Below are 17,106 nucleotides of genomic sequence, written 5' to 3' on the forward strand. Positions count from 1 at the left end.
ACTCACTATAGCCTCAACCTTCTGGTCTGAAGTGATAACTCCTGCCTCAGTCAGGCTCCCGAGTAGCTGGGATTACAGGCAAACACCACTACACATGGCTAATTTTAAGAAGATTTTTGTAGAGACTGGGTTCCAGTATGTTGTCTAGGCTGGTCTCAAACTCCTGAGCTTGAGTGATCCTCCCACTCTGGCCTCCCAAAGTGCTGGGACTATGTCCTGAGCCACCATGCCTGCCTGTTTCCTTGACAGGCGCTCTGCTTTGCCTCAGCTATGCATTGCAAGCCAGGGAAGAGGCAGGTTAAACACCTTAAGGACATGTTAGGACAAGTGGTGTAAAAGGAAAATAACCCTTCATTTAAGGGATAGAAACAGAAAACAAAACTGGCATATTCTCCCACTTACTCTACTCAAAGCTTCGAGATTAACTCTGGATCCTCTGGCTAAACTAAAAACAAAACAGGGCAAACCCTTTCACCAAGGAAGAGCAGTGTGGAGAAGAGACTCAAGGGACACACACACAACTGACAGGCACAGACTTTGAGCACGTGACTACTAAGTTTAATTCAACTGTTAAACCCAATTCTGCCCTGGAGAAATAACAAAATGCTCCTATCAAAATGACATTGTGACATGAGTACAGGCTTTTTGTTTCGACACAGCTGTAGAAAAATGTTGGCACCGAATGCACTTAAGAAAAGTGTTAAGGCTTAATACCAATACAGAGACGAGTCATTTCTCAATGCAGCTTACAGGGTGAGAAGAGGATGCTAGGTTTTTCAATCTTCCAAATACAGACAGTCCCCAACATACAGAGCACCTCCCAAATGCAGATGACAGCCACATAGCAGGCTGCATGTGCAGGAACTCCTCTTTTCCCAGTGGCCAGACTAAGCACTGTGAAGCGGCCCCACGACCTTGCAGAGGGAAAGAAGGCAGAGCAGGTGCAAGGAGAGTAAGGTGAGGGGCTCCTTCACAGCTGCCAGGGGCTCCTGCTGTAGTTCGTGTTTTCCTCATTCCCATCTCCGGTTTCTCCCAACACCCAGAAGTCCCTGCCAGGGGCAGAAGTAAAGAGCTTTTCCTCTCACCTAGTGGACAGCAGGGGCTGGGAGAGTCACAGGTCCCAGCACTGTCACGTCATATTTCTTCCTGGCAATCTGATTTGGAATTCGTAAATCATTTTTCTCAATAAAAAAACTGTTATAAATGTTAGTTCATTTCCAGCATTAAACTGTTTCAAGTGATATAAGTGACTTTGAAGCACAAACCATTTGAAGTGTGTGTAGAGTCACACAGAGTCACAAAGTCACAAGACTTTGTTTCTTGGCTCCAAAGTCTACAAGCAGTCAAAAGGGGGAAGTGTCTTTGGTTGACACAGCCTTGTGCAGACCCTCAATGTGCCAGGTGTGGCAAGGGGAGCTTGGCAGGCAGGCGGCTCCTGCAGGCACTTAAGCAGTGAGGCAGCGTGAGCCTGACTGAACACAGCTGCTGCTTTTCTAAAGTTAAACAATGATGATGTTTGTAGCACCAAGCGTTAGCTTTGTAGGCATTCAAAGCAAAGCTGCCACCACCCAGACATTCTCCTGTAAACAGATGCCCACTCAAGGGAAGCATGAGAACTGAGCCTGCAGCCCTTGAGAGGGATGGGGAGGGGCTTCTGTCTGACGATGAAAGCAACACTACCTTTGCCATCCTACTAGCTGGGCTACTGGAGCTCAGAGAATTGGACAGGTGTGACTTCGATACTCAACTCCTTCCTCTCCTGGCCTAAGGTCTCTAGTCTCTTCTGGAAGCTTTTTCGTGAGTTAAATCCAGAGGTTCTATAAAGCTTTGCAGAGGGTGGCCTACACAGCTATTCTTCCTCTTTGGTGTACCTGAACAACTGACTGTTTTCTGGAAAGGTGTCAGAAACAGACCAGAGCCAACGGTCATTTATGTAAAGCTGGTATTTAAAGATAACTTTTTAAGATGGTATTAAAGAACCCAAACCTAAGAACACAAGGTTCCCAGGCATCTCTTCTTTCCACCAACCAATTCAGGAATAAAGGAAGACACAGGAAGAACTGAAATAAGCCACTTACTCGGATATAACTGGATGGATTTTAAAGTCCCGCAGAGGTCAATGGGCCTCATTTACGGGAAGCACTGTGGCTCGTGAAAGGAACTGTCTACATCTGGGGAAGAACAAAACGCCTAGACTTAAGGCTGATGAGAGGAAAAAAGGAAGAATTCACAAGCAAAACTGACATGTAATGGATCAAGAGCAGCCCTGTGTGAGACAGGAAGATTCCAACATGAGACCAGATCAGGCTGGGGTTTCACATGGCAGGAACTGGCACTTCAGAGAGTCAGGACACCAAAAAAAAAAAAAAAAAAAAAGCCTCCCATAAAGCAGAAGACAGAGAACAACTTTTTGGTTGTTTGAGCTACCAAGGAAAAACAATCAAAGATATTTCAAGAAAAGGCTGCAGGATACATTGGCGGTTAAATGAAATGGGGACGCTGGATTTAGCAGCCGTGAACTCTGGAATGGAAGCTGTTCTGCTGAGGGGTCAATGTAATTAGTGTTTCTGCTTACGCCTCCTCCATCCCATAGCAGAGGCAGACAGGCTATTTTGGTTTCTTTCAGTCATTCCTAGATATCCAATCAGCTGAGGGACTGTTGATCCTAGGACCATGGCCCTACCCCACCTCCCCACCCTCACCCCACCTTACAGTTCCTCTCATACCTGGACTACACATGAGCGATGGCCAGGGAAGCCCCATTTGATCCCCACAGAGGCATCTCGCAGTGGTCCAGAAGGCACAGCTCTCCAAGCAGCTCTCATGACGGCCAGGTTCACACACGACTAACCCTCTTCCCACCCCGCTCAATTGGGCTAAAGGAAATGACAATATTGCTACCCTATCTCTTGAGTTTCCGGTCTGGCTCCTAGAGGAGCAGTGGCTTCTCTTAGTAGAAGGAAATACTGGATTTGCCTCCCGGTGGGTTCAAGACCTTGTTGTGAGAGCGAGGCCGTGGCCCCAGCCGGGGCTCATGGCTGTCGACTATGGGCGTGGGCTCCTGCTCCTTGGCGAGGCCTGCTTCTCTGGCGCTGCCTTTCTCACCCGGCTCTGGTCCGGCTGGGATGCTCGTTGCAGCTGTGGGACACAAAGTTAACACACCATCCCGTAAGAGGAACCCGTGACCCTGACAGGCAGGCTTCGGGAAAAAAGGTGTTAGAGAGCAACTTGTAAGAAACTCATGCTGTAACTGAGAAAGAGAAGACAATACAGACAGACTTTTCATCTAGTACCAAACAACTCATGCATTTAGCAGATGCAGTTTTGAAATGGGCACAGCCGGGCGCGGTGGCTCACACCTGTAATCCCAGCACTTTGGGAGGCCAAGGCAGGCGGATCACAAGGTCAGGAGATGGAGACCATCCTGGCCAACATGGTGAAATCCCGTCTCTACGAAAAATACAAAAAACTAGCTGGGTGTGGTGGCACACACCTGCAGTCCCAGGTACTCGAGAGGCTGAGGCAGAATTGCTTGAACCTGGGAGGTGGAGGTTGCCGTGAGCTGAGACTGCACCACTGCACTCCAGCCTGGGGACAGAGCAAGACTCTATCTCAAAAAACAAAAAACAAAAACCCAAAAAATTAGCTGGGCATGTGGCACGTGCCTGTAATCCCAGGTACTCAAGAGGCTGAGGCAGGATAATGGCTTGAACCCAGAAGGCGGAAGTTGCAGTGAGCCGAGATGGCACCACTGCACTCCAGCATGGCAAAAAGAGCAAGACTACATCTCAAAAAAAAAAGAAAGAAAAGATAGGTGCATAAAGTTAGGGCTTGCTACTATAAATACTCCTTGATTTTTCCCTAAGTGAATTGTTTATATTGCTTGTTAGACTCCATTTCTTCCACCCCAAGTATGAAAAGCAACCTCCCTGAGAGTGACCCTGAGAAGCGTGAATGCGTCCTAGATGAGGGTCGAGCAAGGCAAAGGCAGGCCCGGTCGTTGTTACCCTAGGCTTTTCCAAGGTGAATCAACTCCCACAAATCTTGGGTCACTAGTTAAGGGAAATGAAGACCCAAAAGCAGCAACCGATGCCCGTGGTCAGGCTAAAGAGCCGCAGAAGAGTTGAAGTCCGCCACTCAGCCTGGGCAGTGGCTCGCTCCCAAAATGACCCACCATGGAGATACCTGCCCCCGATCCCCTGCCCCTCCACTGTGCCGCTCTCTTCTCAATTAGTTCTGCCAGCTCGACCCTTGGTCACGAGTTCACTGAAGGTTTGGGATCCCTGCCCTTCACTACACAGATCAGCTTCTGGGAGACCTCCCCATGGCCCTGGGCCTTGGCTGATGAGCTCAACAACGAAGTCCCAGCGCTTCACCCTAGCCTTCTTCAAATGCTGAATCCTCTCGCAGTGGACACACCCCAGCCTGTGTTAATCAGTTGGCTCAGAAGTGCAGAGAAAGACTCCCTTTCATTCTCGGGGGACACACCAACAACTCTTCCAGAAAGAATGACGCCGCTCAAGAGAAGGGTCAGAAAGCAAACACTCACCTTTAAGATCCGATTTTGGTTCTTCTCCTTCATATAAGAAAACATGGTCCTGCAACAAGGCAAACCACCAAGTCAGGACTCACTCAGAAAACTTTGACCCTCATTCAAATGGACAATGAAAGCCAGGGCATATACCCTTATAACTTACAAAATGTCTGTGCATCTGACCTCAGTCCCCTCTACAGATTATTTTGAAAAAAATCCGATATTTCATTTATCCCTACATATTTCAAGACGTAGCTCTTAAAAACATCCTTTAAAAAATATCAGTAACATTCTCAAAACTGCAAATAGTAATGATTCATTAAATATTTAAGTCAATTTTTAAAAAAATTTTGAAACTTGAGTCTTGTTCTGTCGCCCAGGCTGGAGCGCAGTGGCACGATCTCAGCTCACTGCAGCCTCTGCCTCCTGGGCTGAAGCGATCCTCACACCTCAGCCTCCCAAGTAGTGGGGACTACAGGCGTGAGCCACCACACCTGGCTAATTTGGTATTTTTTTGTAGAGACAGGGTTTTGCCACATTGCCCAGCTGGTCTCGAATTCCTGGGCTCAAGTGATCTGCCCGCCTTAGCCTCCCAAAGGGCTGGGATTACAGCCATGAGCCACTGTGCCCAGCCTCAAAGTCAAATTTTTAAATATTAGCATATTTTCAGGGTTCATCCATGCTATAGTGTGTGTCAATTCCTTTCTATGGCTAAGTAATATTCCACTGTATGGACAGACCACTTGTTTACCAATTCATCTGCTGATGGACAAGTGGGTTGTTTCTGTGCTTGGGCTTCTGTGAAGAATCATGTTATCAAAATAGGTGTGCAAGGATCTAGTGTTTGACTCCTTGTTTTCAAATCTTTTGACTACGTACTTAAGAGTGGAATTGTTCAGTCATGTGGTAAACCTGTCTGACTGAGAAACTGGCAAAGTGTCCACAGCCACGGCACCATTTTACATTCCCACTAGCCACGGAGGAGGGTTCCAGTTTCTCCGCATCCTCACCAACTTGTATTTTCCATTTCTGTATCACACCATCCGAGCAGGCATGAAGTGGCATCTCACGGGTTTCTGATGTGCATTTCCCCAATGATTAATGACATTGTGGCTCTTTTCAGGTGGATCTAGGGTACTTGTATGGTTGTATCTTTTCTTTTTTCTTTTTGAGATGGAGTTTTGCTCGTTACCCAGGCTGGAGTGCAATGGCACGATCTCGGCTCACCATCTCTGCCTCCTGGGTTCAAGCAATTCTCCTGCCTCAGCCTCCCAAGTAGCTGGGACTACAGGCGGTACCACCATGCCCAGCTAATTTTTGTATTTTTAGTAGAGACGGGGTTTCACCATGTTGACCAGGATGGTCTTGATCTCTTGACCTCGTGATCCACCTGCCTCGGCCTCCCAAAGTGCTGGGATTACAGGCGTGAGCCACCACGCCCGGCCTCTTGTATCTTTTCTTTGGAGAAATATATATTCAAGTCTACTGCCATTTATGAATTGGGTTATTTGTTGTTGGGTTGTAGGCATTCTTTATATATTCTGGATAGTAACCCCTTATCAGACATAGGATTTGTAAATATTTTTTTCTCATTCTGTGGGTTGTCTTTTCACTTTTTTTGTTATTGGTGGTGGTGTTTTTGAGACAGAGTCTCATTCTGTTGCCCAGGCTGAAGTGCAGTGGCAGGACTGATCTTGGCTCACTGCAACCTCAGTCTCCCAGGTTCAAGCAATTCTTCTGCCTCAGCCTTCCCAGTAGCTGGGATTACAGCACACGCCATGACACCTGGCTAGTTTTTGTATTTTTAGTAGAGATGGGTTTTTACCATGTTGGCCAGGCTGGTCTCAAACTCCTGACCTCAGGTGATCTACTCATCCTGGCCTCCCAAAGTGCTGGGATTATAGGTGTGAATTACCACGCCCGGCCTGTTTTTACTTTTGATAGTGTCCTTTGATGCAGAGAAGTTTTTGACTTTAATAAAGACCTATTTATTTATTTATTAAGACAGTTTCACTCTGTTGCCCATGCCAGAGGTGCAGTGGTATCATCTTAGCTCTGCTCAGTGGAGGCAGTGGTATCATCACCTCTGCCTCCTGGGCTCAAATAATCCTCCCATCTCAGCCTCCCAAATAGCTGGGACCACAGGTGTAGGCCACCATGCCCAGTTACTTTTTTGTATTTTTGTGGAGAAGGGGTTTTGTCACGTTGCCCAGGCTGATCTCAAAATCCTAGGCTCAAGTGATCTGCCTGCTTCAGCCTTCCAAAGTGCTGGGGTTATAGGTGTGAGCTACCGTGCCCAGGCTTTTTATAATTTATTTGAGACAGGGTCTCATTCCATCAGCCAGGCTGGAGAGCAAATAGCAAAATCACTGCTCACAGCAGCCTTGAACACCTGAGCTCAAGCAATCCTCCCAGGTAGCTAGGATCACAGGTGCATGCCACCACACTCAGCTACTTTTTAAAAACTTTTTTAAGAGATGAAGTTTCCCGCCGGGCGCGGTGGCTCAAGCCTGTAATCCCAGCACTTTGGGAGGCCGAGGCGGGTGGATCATGAGGTCAAGAGATCGAGACCAGCCTGGTCAACATGGTGAAACCCCGTCTCTACTAAAAATACAAAAAATTAGCTGGGCATGGTGGCGTGTGCCTGTAATCCCAGCTACTCAGGAGGCTGAGGCAGGAGAATTGCCTGAACCCAGGAGGCAGAGGTTGTGGTGAGCCAAGATCGTGCCATTGCACTCCAGCCTGGGTTAACAAGAGCGAAACTCCGTCTCAAAAAAAAAAAAAAAAAAAAAATAGGCCGGGCGCAGTGGCTCAAGCCTGTAATCCCAGCACTTTGGGAGGCCGAGGCAGGTGGATCACGAGGTCGAGAGATCGAGACCATCCTGGTCAACATGGTGAAACCCCGTCTCTACTAAAAATACAAAAAACTACCTGGGCGTGGTGACGCGTGCCTGTAATCCCAGCTACTTAGGAGGCTGAGGCAGGAGAATTGCCTGAGCCCAGGAGGCGGAGGTTGCAGTGAGCCGAGACCGCGCCATTGCACTCCAGCCTGGGTAACAAGAGCGAAACTCCGTCTCAAAAAAAAAAAAAAAAAAAAAAAAGAGATGAAGTTTCCCTATGTTGCCCAGGCTGGTCTGGAGCTCCTGGGCTCAAGTGATTCTCCCACTTCGGCCTCCCAAAGTACCGGGATTACAGGTGTGAGCCACCATGCATGGCCCAAATTACTGATTTTATTTTTGTTGCTTCTGTTTTTGGTGTCATATCTAAACCTCCATTGCCAATCCAAGGTCATGAAGATTTGTCCCTATATTTTCTTCTAAGAATTTTATAGTTTTTACCCTTAACTTTAGGTCTTTGATCCATTTTGAGTTCATTCTTGTGTATGGTGTAAGGTAGAGTAAGCCTTTATGTTTCTGTGTGTGCATATACAATTTTCCCAATGCCATGTGCTGAAGACACTGTTCTTTCCCCGACTAAGCGGTCATGGTACCCTTGTGAAAAACATTAATCTACCTAAGGGGTTTATTTGGAAGGGTTACTTAGTTCTCAGCTTGATTCCTCTGGTCAGTATGTCTGTCTTCATGCTGGTGCCATGCTGTTTGGATTACTGTTGCTTTGTAATAAGATTTGAAAGCAGGAATTATGAGCCTCCAACATCTTTTTCAATTACTATTATTTTTGGATACTTCGGGCTCCCATGAAATTCCTTAAGAATTGTAGGACTTTTTTTTCTCCACTTCAGAATAAAACACCATAGGACTCTCACAGGGCTACATTTTTGTCTCTCTTTAATCCCCAGGACCTCCCTCTACTGCTCGTCACGTCGTTCATATATAAGGCATTGTTCGGAGTGCAGCTCTGTGGTGTTAAGACGTGGGTGGGTCTGATTTGAGCTTTGCTTTTTTGACAAGACAGCGTCAATGGTGACCCATGGTGGACTTCCATTCCCAGGCCCTTAACTATTGGTTCTTTCTCATTTTGTGATGTTACTAGGCATTGATGAACATTGCTCAGATTCAGAATTTCCATACAGGTCTGTAAAACAGCGATATTCTAATTCCTTTATTCCTTCTTCACTTACAGACCAGAGCACTTTTATAAAAGTAGACTTTCTTTCAACAGCTGCTATCCTAACACATACTTCGTGCAGAAAATGCTGGCTGAATGCCCATGCTGTTCTCCACAAGCTTCCACAGTGATGAGCTGGTCCTCCAGCATTCTCCATAGGCCATAAATTAGATGATTTTTAGTATCACTATGAAGCCAAGAATTGTAAATAGTTGGTGACTTTAACTCCAGTGCAGTTATTTTACTTATTGATAATCAAATGGGCCCATCTCTGGCTCATGGCTCCTCTTCACCTTGGTCCCCAAGTCCTCCGACACCATCCCAGCAGCCTGTAAGGGCTTCCTTGTTTTCTGGCATTACAAGATAGTCTAGGCTCATTCTGTACATTCACTGACCCTGACCTGGAATGAGTCATTTCTCTAATGATGCTATAAATGTCCAATGGTCCTGGACCAAAAGAACTTTATTTAAAAAACCAAAGAAAGCTCTGTTCTGTTTTCCCTCGTTCTACGACCAGCTGTACTGATGGCCTACAGTCCTCCACCCAATCCATGTTCACTGGAATGTGTGAATCTCAGCAGGAAGGAACTTGCTCGTGTTCGGCTATTTCGAGTGCTTCACGTACTGAACTGCTGACTTCTAGAACATTTCTGGTCTGGCTTGTAGTAAAGCCCCCAGAGATACTTCCCTAAGAGATGATCTCTTGAAAATAGCTCAGACAGCATGACTGGACACAGTGGCTCACGCCTGTAATCCCAGCACTCTGGGAGGCCAAGGCAGGTGGATCACCTGAGGTCAGGAGGTTGAGACCCGCCTGGCCAACATGGTGAAATCCCATCTCTACTAAAAATACAAAAATTAGTGGGGCGGGGTGGCGCACACCCGTAATCCCAGCTACTCAGGAGGCTGAGGCAGGAGAATAGCTTGAACCCGGGAGACAGAGGCTGCGACAGTTGAGATCATGCCACTGCACTCCCGCCTTGGTGACAGAGTGAGACCCTGTCTCAAAAAGAAAAGAAAAGAAAACAAATGACAACAAAAAACACCTCAGCAGAACTTAGCGGTCCCACGAGACTAAACTGGAAGAGCTATCACTGCAGAGATGCCAGCACGGGAGAGACGCGGGGCAGTCCTACCCAGGCTGGCATGGTCGATGCTCACATCCATTCATGTTCTCTCCTTCCATTTCCATTTCAGTTCTGCAATGGGCCACCTTCCAGCATACAGACCAATACAAGTGCAGCGGTTTCCTAGGTGTAACTAACTCCAGAAATGGTTAAGAATTTTAAGAATTTTCTGCTTTAGGGAACTAGACCATATCTTTTTTTGTTTGTTTTTTTTTTGAGACAGTCTTGCTCTGTTGCCCGGGCTGAAGTGCAATGGTGCAATCTCGGTTCACTGTAACCTCCACCTCCGGGTTGAAGCAATTCTCCTGCCTCAGCCTCCTGAGTAGCTGGGACTACAGGCGCATGCCACCACGCCTGGCTAATTTTTTTGTATTTTTAGTAGAGATGGGGTTTCACCATGTTGCCCAGGCTGTTTGCAAACTCCTGAGCTCAGGCAGTCTGCCCGCCTTGGCCCTCCAAAGTGCTGGGATTACAGGCGTGAGCAGACCAAATCTTTTTACCACAAAAAAGGTAGAAAACTGAATCGATGAGAAAATATTGTGAATCATGTTAGCAAAAAATCCTGACCTTTATTACTGACAAACAGTGGCTGCTGTAAAGCCTAGAAATGCTCTGCTGCCACTCAAACACATGCCCAAGCTAGAGTAGTTGGTGCAGGCTCTGGTCCTCAGGGAAGCTAAGACTGGCTGCAGGCAACCTCCACCTCGGCCCAGGGAGAGTGCAGATCTAATCGAGCCTTGCTAAGTCCATGCCTGCAGTCGCACTGCTCAGGCATTCCTCTCCTTTCCAGGCCACTTGTCTTATTCTACTGGTGCCATTACTGAGTCAGAGGTGTCAACTACGCTTTAGTCAGGCACTGACAACACAGGTAGCCAGTTGAGGACCTCAACTATATGGGAAAAAGCCCATCGAAAAAAGAACTGTCACTTTTCCTTTCCCAGATGCAACTGGAAGGGTGGAAGATGGACGAGGGCCAGCTCCTCTGCTGCATGCTCCATTCGCCACCTCTTCTTCCCACTCTGCAGCACTGCAGTCAGGAGCACACAGCCCGTCTGAAGTGGGCGCCTGTCACCAGCACAGGAAGAGCTTCCTCCCAGCTTCAGTCAGCCCAAGGCTGGACTATTTCCTGGGTGACTCAGGGGAACTTCCAAACTCGATGACTAATGCTTGCATCCAGAATAATCAACATCATCCACTGTGATTCTCCCTAAAAACATGTCTTGGAGCTTTTTTGAAAGAGTCCTTGGCTTACCTGCTCTTTTCTGTCATGTCTGCTATCTGAATGTAGTCCATACCTTGGGTTTATTTGGGTGTGCCAAGCGTGAAGTAGCAGTGACCGGGGACCCAAAAATGTCACTTGTCTTCCCTCCAGGTGGGTTCAGGTGCTGTCGAGTCTGCACGGGAGTTGATTCGTCAAAGATACCGCTTCCTTTACCCCCTGCAGAAACAGTAACAGAACACTGAGCAACCAGATGTCCACTGGACCCCACCCCACACCTGCAGCGCTTTAGAGACATCCTCTCATTGTAACCGCCAGTGCCAACCCTCAGCTCCAGGGCAACAGGGCAGGATGCTCAGACCTAAATCCCTGAGGAGCTAGTCAAAACCACTGCTGTATCAGGGGCCTACATGTAGCCCTCACGTCTAGAACTGAGCTGATCTAGGCTGGCCTCTAGAGGTGAGATGGCATCAAACTGCACATTTTCCCTCTAGAATTTCCTTAACACTGAACATTTCATGCTTTCCACCTGAAATGTCTTCTCACGAAACCCATGAAAAGTTCTTCAGTAGATTAAACGAAAACAACTGTATATTTAAGTCACACAGTTTTGAATTTAGTCACATACCTGCAATCCTGAACATATTTATTAGTCATTCTTCTGACCTCATTCTGGCCAGCACTTCCAGCGACAACTAGATATGTCAGCAAATGAGAGATAGGTAACATCTTTGTTGCCAGCTAAAAGTGACTTGGTAAGCTGTAACAACAACGTGCACCTAAGATGTAACTTCCTAGTAGCAGATGACTAAGGGCTAGATGTTCAGCAAAAATGCCTGGGCCTAACTTTCAACAGAAAGATGGCTGCCCTGTGGGACCAACTGATCATCTCACTCAGCAAACATCAAGCACCTGCTTTCCAGAAAGTGCCATGCCAAACAGAGGATGGTGACATTAAAATCACGGCCCTGGTGCACCAAGAATTTATAATCTATGAGGAAAGACGATGCATTCCACTAACTTGCTGTGTGATTGTACCAAAGTTACTTGGCCCTTCTATGTCCCACTGTCCCTGTTTGTAGAATGCGGATAATACCAGGACTCCCTCACAGGACTGTAAGAGAGCTCAGTGAGTTACGGTACCTCATATGTCAAATGCTTAGAACAGTGCCCGGGATGGAAATAATAAATGTTAATTATATTTTCTATGTAATGATAAAGAGATATCTGTACATATTGTCCAGTGAAAAAACAAAGGTGCAAACAACTCATATAGCCTGCAATGTCTGAATGTAAAAGGGGGGTGTTCTTACTTGCTTTTATCTGAAGAAAAGCAGCTACGTATAGGGGATACGTACATGTGCGCAAGAGCTAGGATTGAGGGAATGCAGGGACTCAAGACTGCTTAACACATTCTTCTTTGATCTTTTGCATTTTCTGTTTTCAAGTCATTGCATTTTGTAAATTGATTTACTGAACTTAAAGCGAGTTTATCTGTGTAATGCTTGAGGATAGCCCACTTGGAAGCGTCAGCTCCAAAGGAATGGGGTCAGTGCTCTAAAGTGGGGACGTTAGGGTTTCATTTATATAGCCAGAGACAGAGGAGCTTTCAGCAGGACTACAGCTTTTTTCATACAAAGCTGGTATATAGTAACAGCAACTTGATTGGTTACAGGAAAGAATTATTTTCAACAGTTACTTCCTGGTGTTCACAATCCACAGTGCTCCACAGAAGGTCATGAGCGCCACAGAAACAAGCAAATGAAGAGCCCGTGTGCGCTGGCGTGGAGATGAGGCTCAGCTGGCGGGGTGTGCACCTGCTAGTCTTCAGAGGCTCCTGAGAGCCCCACTGCTGGGGCGGGACCTAAAGCAAGGTGGCCGCTGGGACACCAGTTCTAGGGTCACAGCATGCAGCGACAAGGAGGACTGTCACAGAGTACAGCAAGTGGGTGCCTGGGCGGGAGCAGAACCCCTGGGGATATGTAGGCCTCGTACTGCAAAAAAACGTGTTTTCTTTCCTTTTCTCTCTCTCCCCTCCCTCCCTCCCTCTCTCCTCTCTCTCATCTTACTTCCTTCTGTCTCTTACTTTCCTTCCTTCTCTCCCGTCTTTCCTTTCTCATCTTTCTTTCCTTTCTCCCTTTCTCTCTCATCTTCCCTTCCCTTCCCTCCCTCCCTTCCCCTTCCCCTCCCTTCCCTTTCTTTTCTCTCCTTTCTCATCTTCCTTCCTTCTTTCTCTATCTTCCCTTCTTTCCCCTTCCGCTTTCCTCCCTTCCTCTCTCCTCTTCCTTCTCTCTCCCTCCCTCCCTTCCTCTCTCCTCTTCCTTCTCTCTCCCTCCCTCCCTTCCTCTCTCCTCTTCCTTGCTTTCCTTTATTTCTTTCTCTCTTCACTTCCCTTTCCCTTCCCTCCCTTCCCCTCTCCTTCCTCCCTTCCTTCCTTCCTCTCCCTCATCTTTCTTTTCTCTCTATCTTCCCCTCCCCTTCGCCTTCTCTCACCCTCTCTCCCTCCCTCCCTTCCTCCTTCCTAGTACAGTGGCACGATCTTGGCTCACTGCAACCTCTGCCTCTGGGGCTCCAGCAATTCTCCTGCCTCAGCCTCCGGAGTAGCTGGGATTGCAGTTGCCTGCCACCATGCCCAGCTAATTTTTCTATTTTGAATACAAAATATTTTTTGTATTCACCATGTTGGCCAGGATGGTCTCCATCTCCTGACCTTGTGATCCACCTGATCAGCCTCCCAAAGTGCTAGAATTACAGGGGTGGGCCACCGCACCCAGCCATGTGTACATTTTTCATATGACTTCAGGGTGATTATAAACCTTCTAAACCTCAGCCATGGACCTCCCAGAGACCCACAGTCCCCATGCTTGAAACCCGTGGCCAGGGAAGCCAGCACAGCAGAGTGGTGAGGGTTTCCTGTGACCAGACTGCCTGCGTCAGAGTCTGCTCAGCTGCTCATTAACTGTGAGACCCTGGACAAGTTACGCCAACTTTCTTTCATCTCCATCTTCTTAGTTTTAAAAAGGTAATATAAACAGTCCAGGTGTGCTGACTCACCCTGTAGTCTTAGCACTGTGGGAGGCCAAGGTGGGAGTTCAAGGAGTTCAAGACGAGCCTGAAAAACAAGTGAGACCTTGTCTCTACAAAAATATTTTAAAATCAACCTGTGGTCCCACTACTCAGGGGGCTGAGTTGGGAGGATTGCCTGAGCTCAGAAGTTGGGTATTGTGAACTGTGATCATGCCACTGTACTCCAGCCTGGGTGACAGATTGAGATCCTGTCTCAAAAACTCAACAAAACATAAAAGGTAATAGAAAATAATACCAACCTAGGGTCGGTGGTGAGGCGAAATGAGTTAACGCAGGTGAAGTGTTCAGAACAGTCCTGGCCTGCTGAGTAAACCCTTGGCAATGCCAGGGCTGTGTCAGCAAGCACGTCAGGACCACAGCCGGAGAGAACTGCTGTGTGCAAACCCCAGCCCCCACTGCAGTGTTCCTGGTTGGCCTACAACGGCTTTTTTCTTTCTTTTTTTTAATGTGAATCCAGCTTTTTAAAATAGAAAAGTAACTCAATTTGAAGTTTTTGGCCAAAGATAACACTCATTTAAAAAAAATAGTTAAAGGGTGAAATGTAACACAGAAACGTCTGTGAGACGTTAACTATCACAAATAACTACAAGGCAGACACCAGGCAACCACTGTCCAGGTCATAGAAAACAGTGCTGTTCCCAGAAACTCTTGTGTGCCTCCCCTCTCACCCAAGGTTACCAAACTCCTGAATTTTCTGGAAACCACAAACATTTTTACCACATATGTGTAAATCTAAACAATGTACCTCTGCTTCTGACCTTCATAACTAGGTAGTCATACTGTATATGTCTATTCCCATTTTATATGAAAACTAAATTCAGCTTTGAAGCAAAAAAAAAAAAAAAAAGTCTAAATTCACTCATAATCCAAGATAAATTCAAGTTATTTTTTTTCCTCCTGCTAGATTTGATTTCCAAGGGCTCTGTATCATTTCGTTTTTTAAAAATTTTATGTATTCCTTCATTCATTCATTTGAGAGATGGGGTCTTGCTATGTTGCCCAGGCCAGTTTTGAACTCCTGGGCTGAGGCAATCCTCTCACCTTGGCATCCCAAAATGCTAGGATTACATGTAGGAACCACCAGACCTGGCCTACAAGATTGTTTTTGTTTTGAGAGGGAGTCTCGCTCTGTTACCCAGGATGGAGTGCAATGGCACGATCTTGTCTCACTGCAACCTCCACCTCCCAGGTTCAAGTGATTCTTCTGTCTCAGCCTCCCAACTAGCTGGAATTACATGCACATGCCACCACGTCTGGCTAATTTTTGTATTTTTAATAGAGATGGGGTTTCATCATATTGGTCAGGCTGGTCTCCTGACCACCCGCCTTGGCCCTCAAAGTGCTGGGATTACAGGTGTGAACCACTATATCCGGCCAAGATTTGTCTTTATAAGCAAAAGTAAAAGATAAATAGTGTTGGCAGCAGTAAGTGCATATACAAGATGGGTAAACACCAGGCAATGCCTTGAAAAACTGGTTGGAAACATCTATCCATATTTAAAAACTCATATACCATCTGATCCAGCAATTTCATTTTGAGAAATTTATCCCGGATACATTCAGGAGGTCAGTTTAAGGCATGGAATCTGGAGTCAGAAAAACCCCGATTCAAAGGCTAGCTCTGCCACTAACTAGAAAGGTATTTATGCATGCCAGTGGCCTTTTCCGAGCCTCAGTTTCCTCCTCTGTGAAAGTAGCAATGCCACCTACTCCTCGGGTTATAGCAAAGACCAAATGAAAAATACACATGCAAAGCACTCAGCACAGCCCCTGGTAAATATTGACAATTCACAGACATCGGTCATCCTTGCTAGAAGAGGGGAAACAATTCATCAAAGATCTAAACCGGGCACTTACAAATAACACAGAGACTCCCGAAGATCAAATGAAACACTGACTGGGTATCAATAAGCGTTTGATGGCTATGATGTGGTCGGTTACACACACTCTTGGCCTCTACACACTTTTCTCAATCAGGCCCTGCAACTAGAGCGCTGCGGGCTAAGTCTGTGTGACTAAATGCAGAAGGAGCGCAGGACTCCAGATCTTGTCCCTTTCAGGCTTCCCTTGATAATGTATCATAAACTGTTTTTCTTTTCTTTTTTTTTTTTTCTTGAGACAAAGAATCTTGCAGTATCACCCAGGCTGGAGTGCAGTGGTGCGATCTTGGCTCTCTGCAATCTACACCTCCTGGGTTCAAGCAATTCTCCTGCCTCAGCCTCCCGAGTAGCTGGGATTTCAGGCATGTGCCACCACACTCAGCTAATTATTTTGCTTTTTTTTTTTTTTTTTGCAACGGAGTTTTGCTCGTTACCCAGGCTGGAGTGCAATGGCACGATCTCAGCTCATTGCAACCTCCGCCTCCTGGGTTCAGGCAATTCTCCTGCCTCAGCCTCCTGAGTAGCTGGGATTACAGGCACGTGCCACCATGCCCAGCTAATTTTTTGTATTTTTTTTAGTAGAGACGGGGTTTCACCATGTTGACCAGGATGGTCTCGATCTCCTGACCTCGTGATCCACCCGCCTCGGCCTCCCAAAGTGCTGGGATTACAGGCTTGAGCCACTGCGCCCGGCCCTTTTTTGTGTGTTTTTAGTAGAGACAGGGTTTCACCATGTTGACCAGGATGGTCTCCATCTCCTGCCTCGTGATCTGCCCCCCTCGGCCTTCCAAAGTGTTGGGATTACAGGCGTAAGTATCGCGCCTGGCCCCATTAATTGTTTCAAAGAGTACTTAGAGGGACAGAGAAACTCCAAATAACCATGAGAAGGACCACGAGAAGCAGGAACCTGGCATGGGTAGCCACGCACTGTGACCGGGAGTAGAGGCTGGCTTGCCAGCTACAAGGGGCTGGGCTCCCCACTGGGCATCAGACTGTGGGATGGGCAAGGTGGTACTGCCTGCCTTCCAGGGAGCACTCTAGGGACAGCTCTACTGAGCAGGGGCTGAGCAAGCAGACTCATATGCATGGAAGCGCCTCCGATTTGATTCTCTATCTTGCGTGCAATGTATTATTCTGCCATCCTTGCTACAGAGGACATGCAGGAGTCCCTGGCCCTAAGCTCATCAACTG

General features: G+C 47.0%; 1 protein-coding gene across 2 annotated transcripts in view; it reads right to left on the reverse strand.

The window, feature by feature from the left end:
• Window positions 1-536: 536 nt before the first annotated feature.
• The window catches only part of JPT2 (Jupiter microtubule associated homolog 2), a 29,243-nt gene continuing 12,673 nt past the window's right edge, over window positions 537-17,106 (reverse strand). For both annotated transcript variants that reach the window (XM_003928382.4, XM_074381777.1), the window contains exons 3-5: window positions 11,025-11,167; window positions 4,550-4,598; window positions 537-3,138 (exon numbers count right to left, since the gene is read on the reverse strand). In XM_003928382.4, coding sequence (XP_003928431.1) covers window positions 2,951-3,138; window positions 4,550-4,598; window positions 11,025-11,167 — 380 coding nt within the window. In that variant the 3' untranslated portion in view covers window positions 537-2,950. The remainder of the gene's footprint in view (window positions 3,139-4,549; window positions 4,599-11,024; window positions 11,168-17,106) is intronic.

The sequence above is a fragment of the Saimiri boliviensis genome, chromosome 12 (assembly GCF_048565385.1).
Source record: "Saimiri boliviensis isolate mSaiBol1 chromosome 12, mSaiBol1.pri, whole genome shotgun sequence".
Lineage (NCBI taxonomy): Eukaryota > Metazoa > Chordata > Mammalia > Primates > Cebidae > Saimiri > Saimiri boliviensis.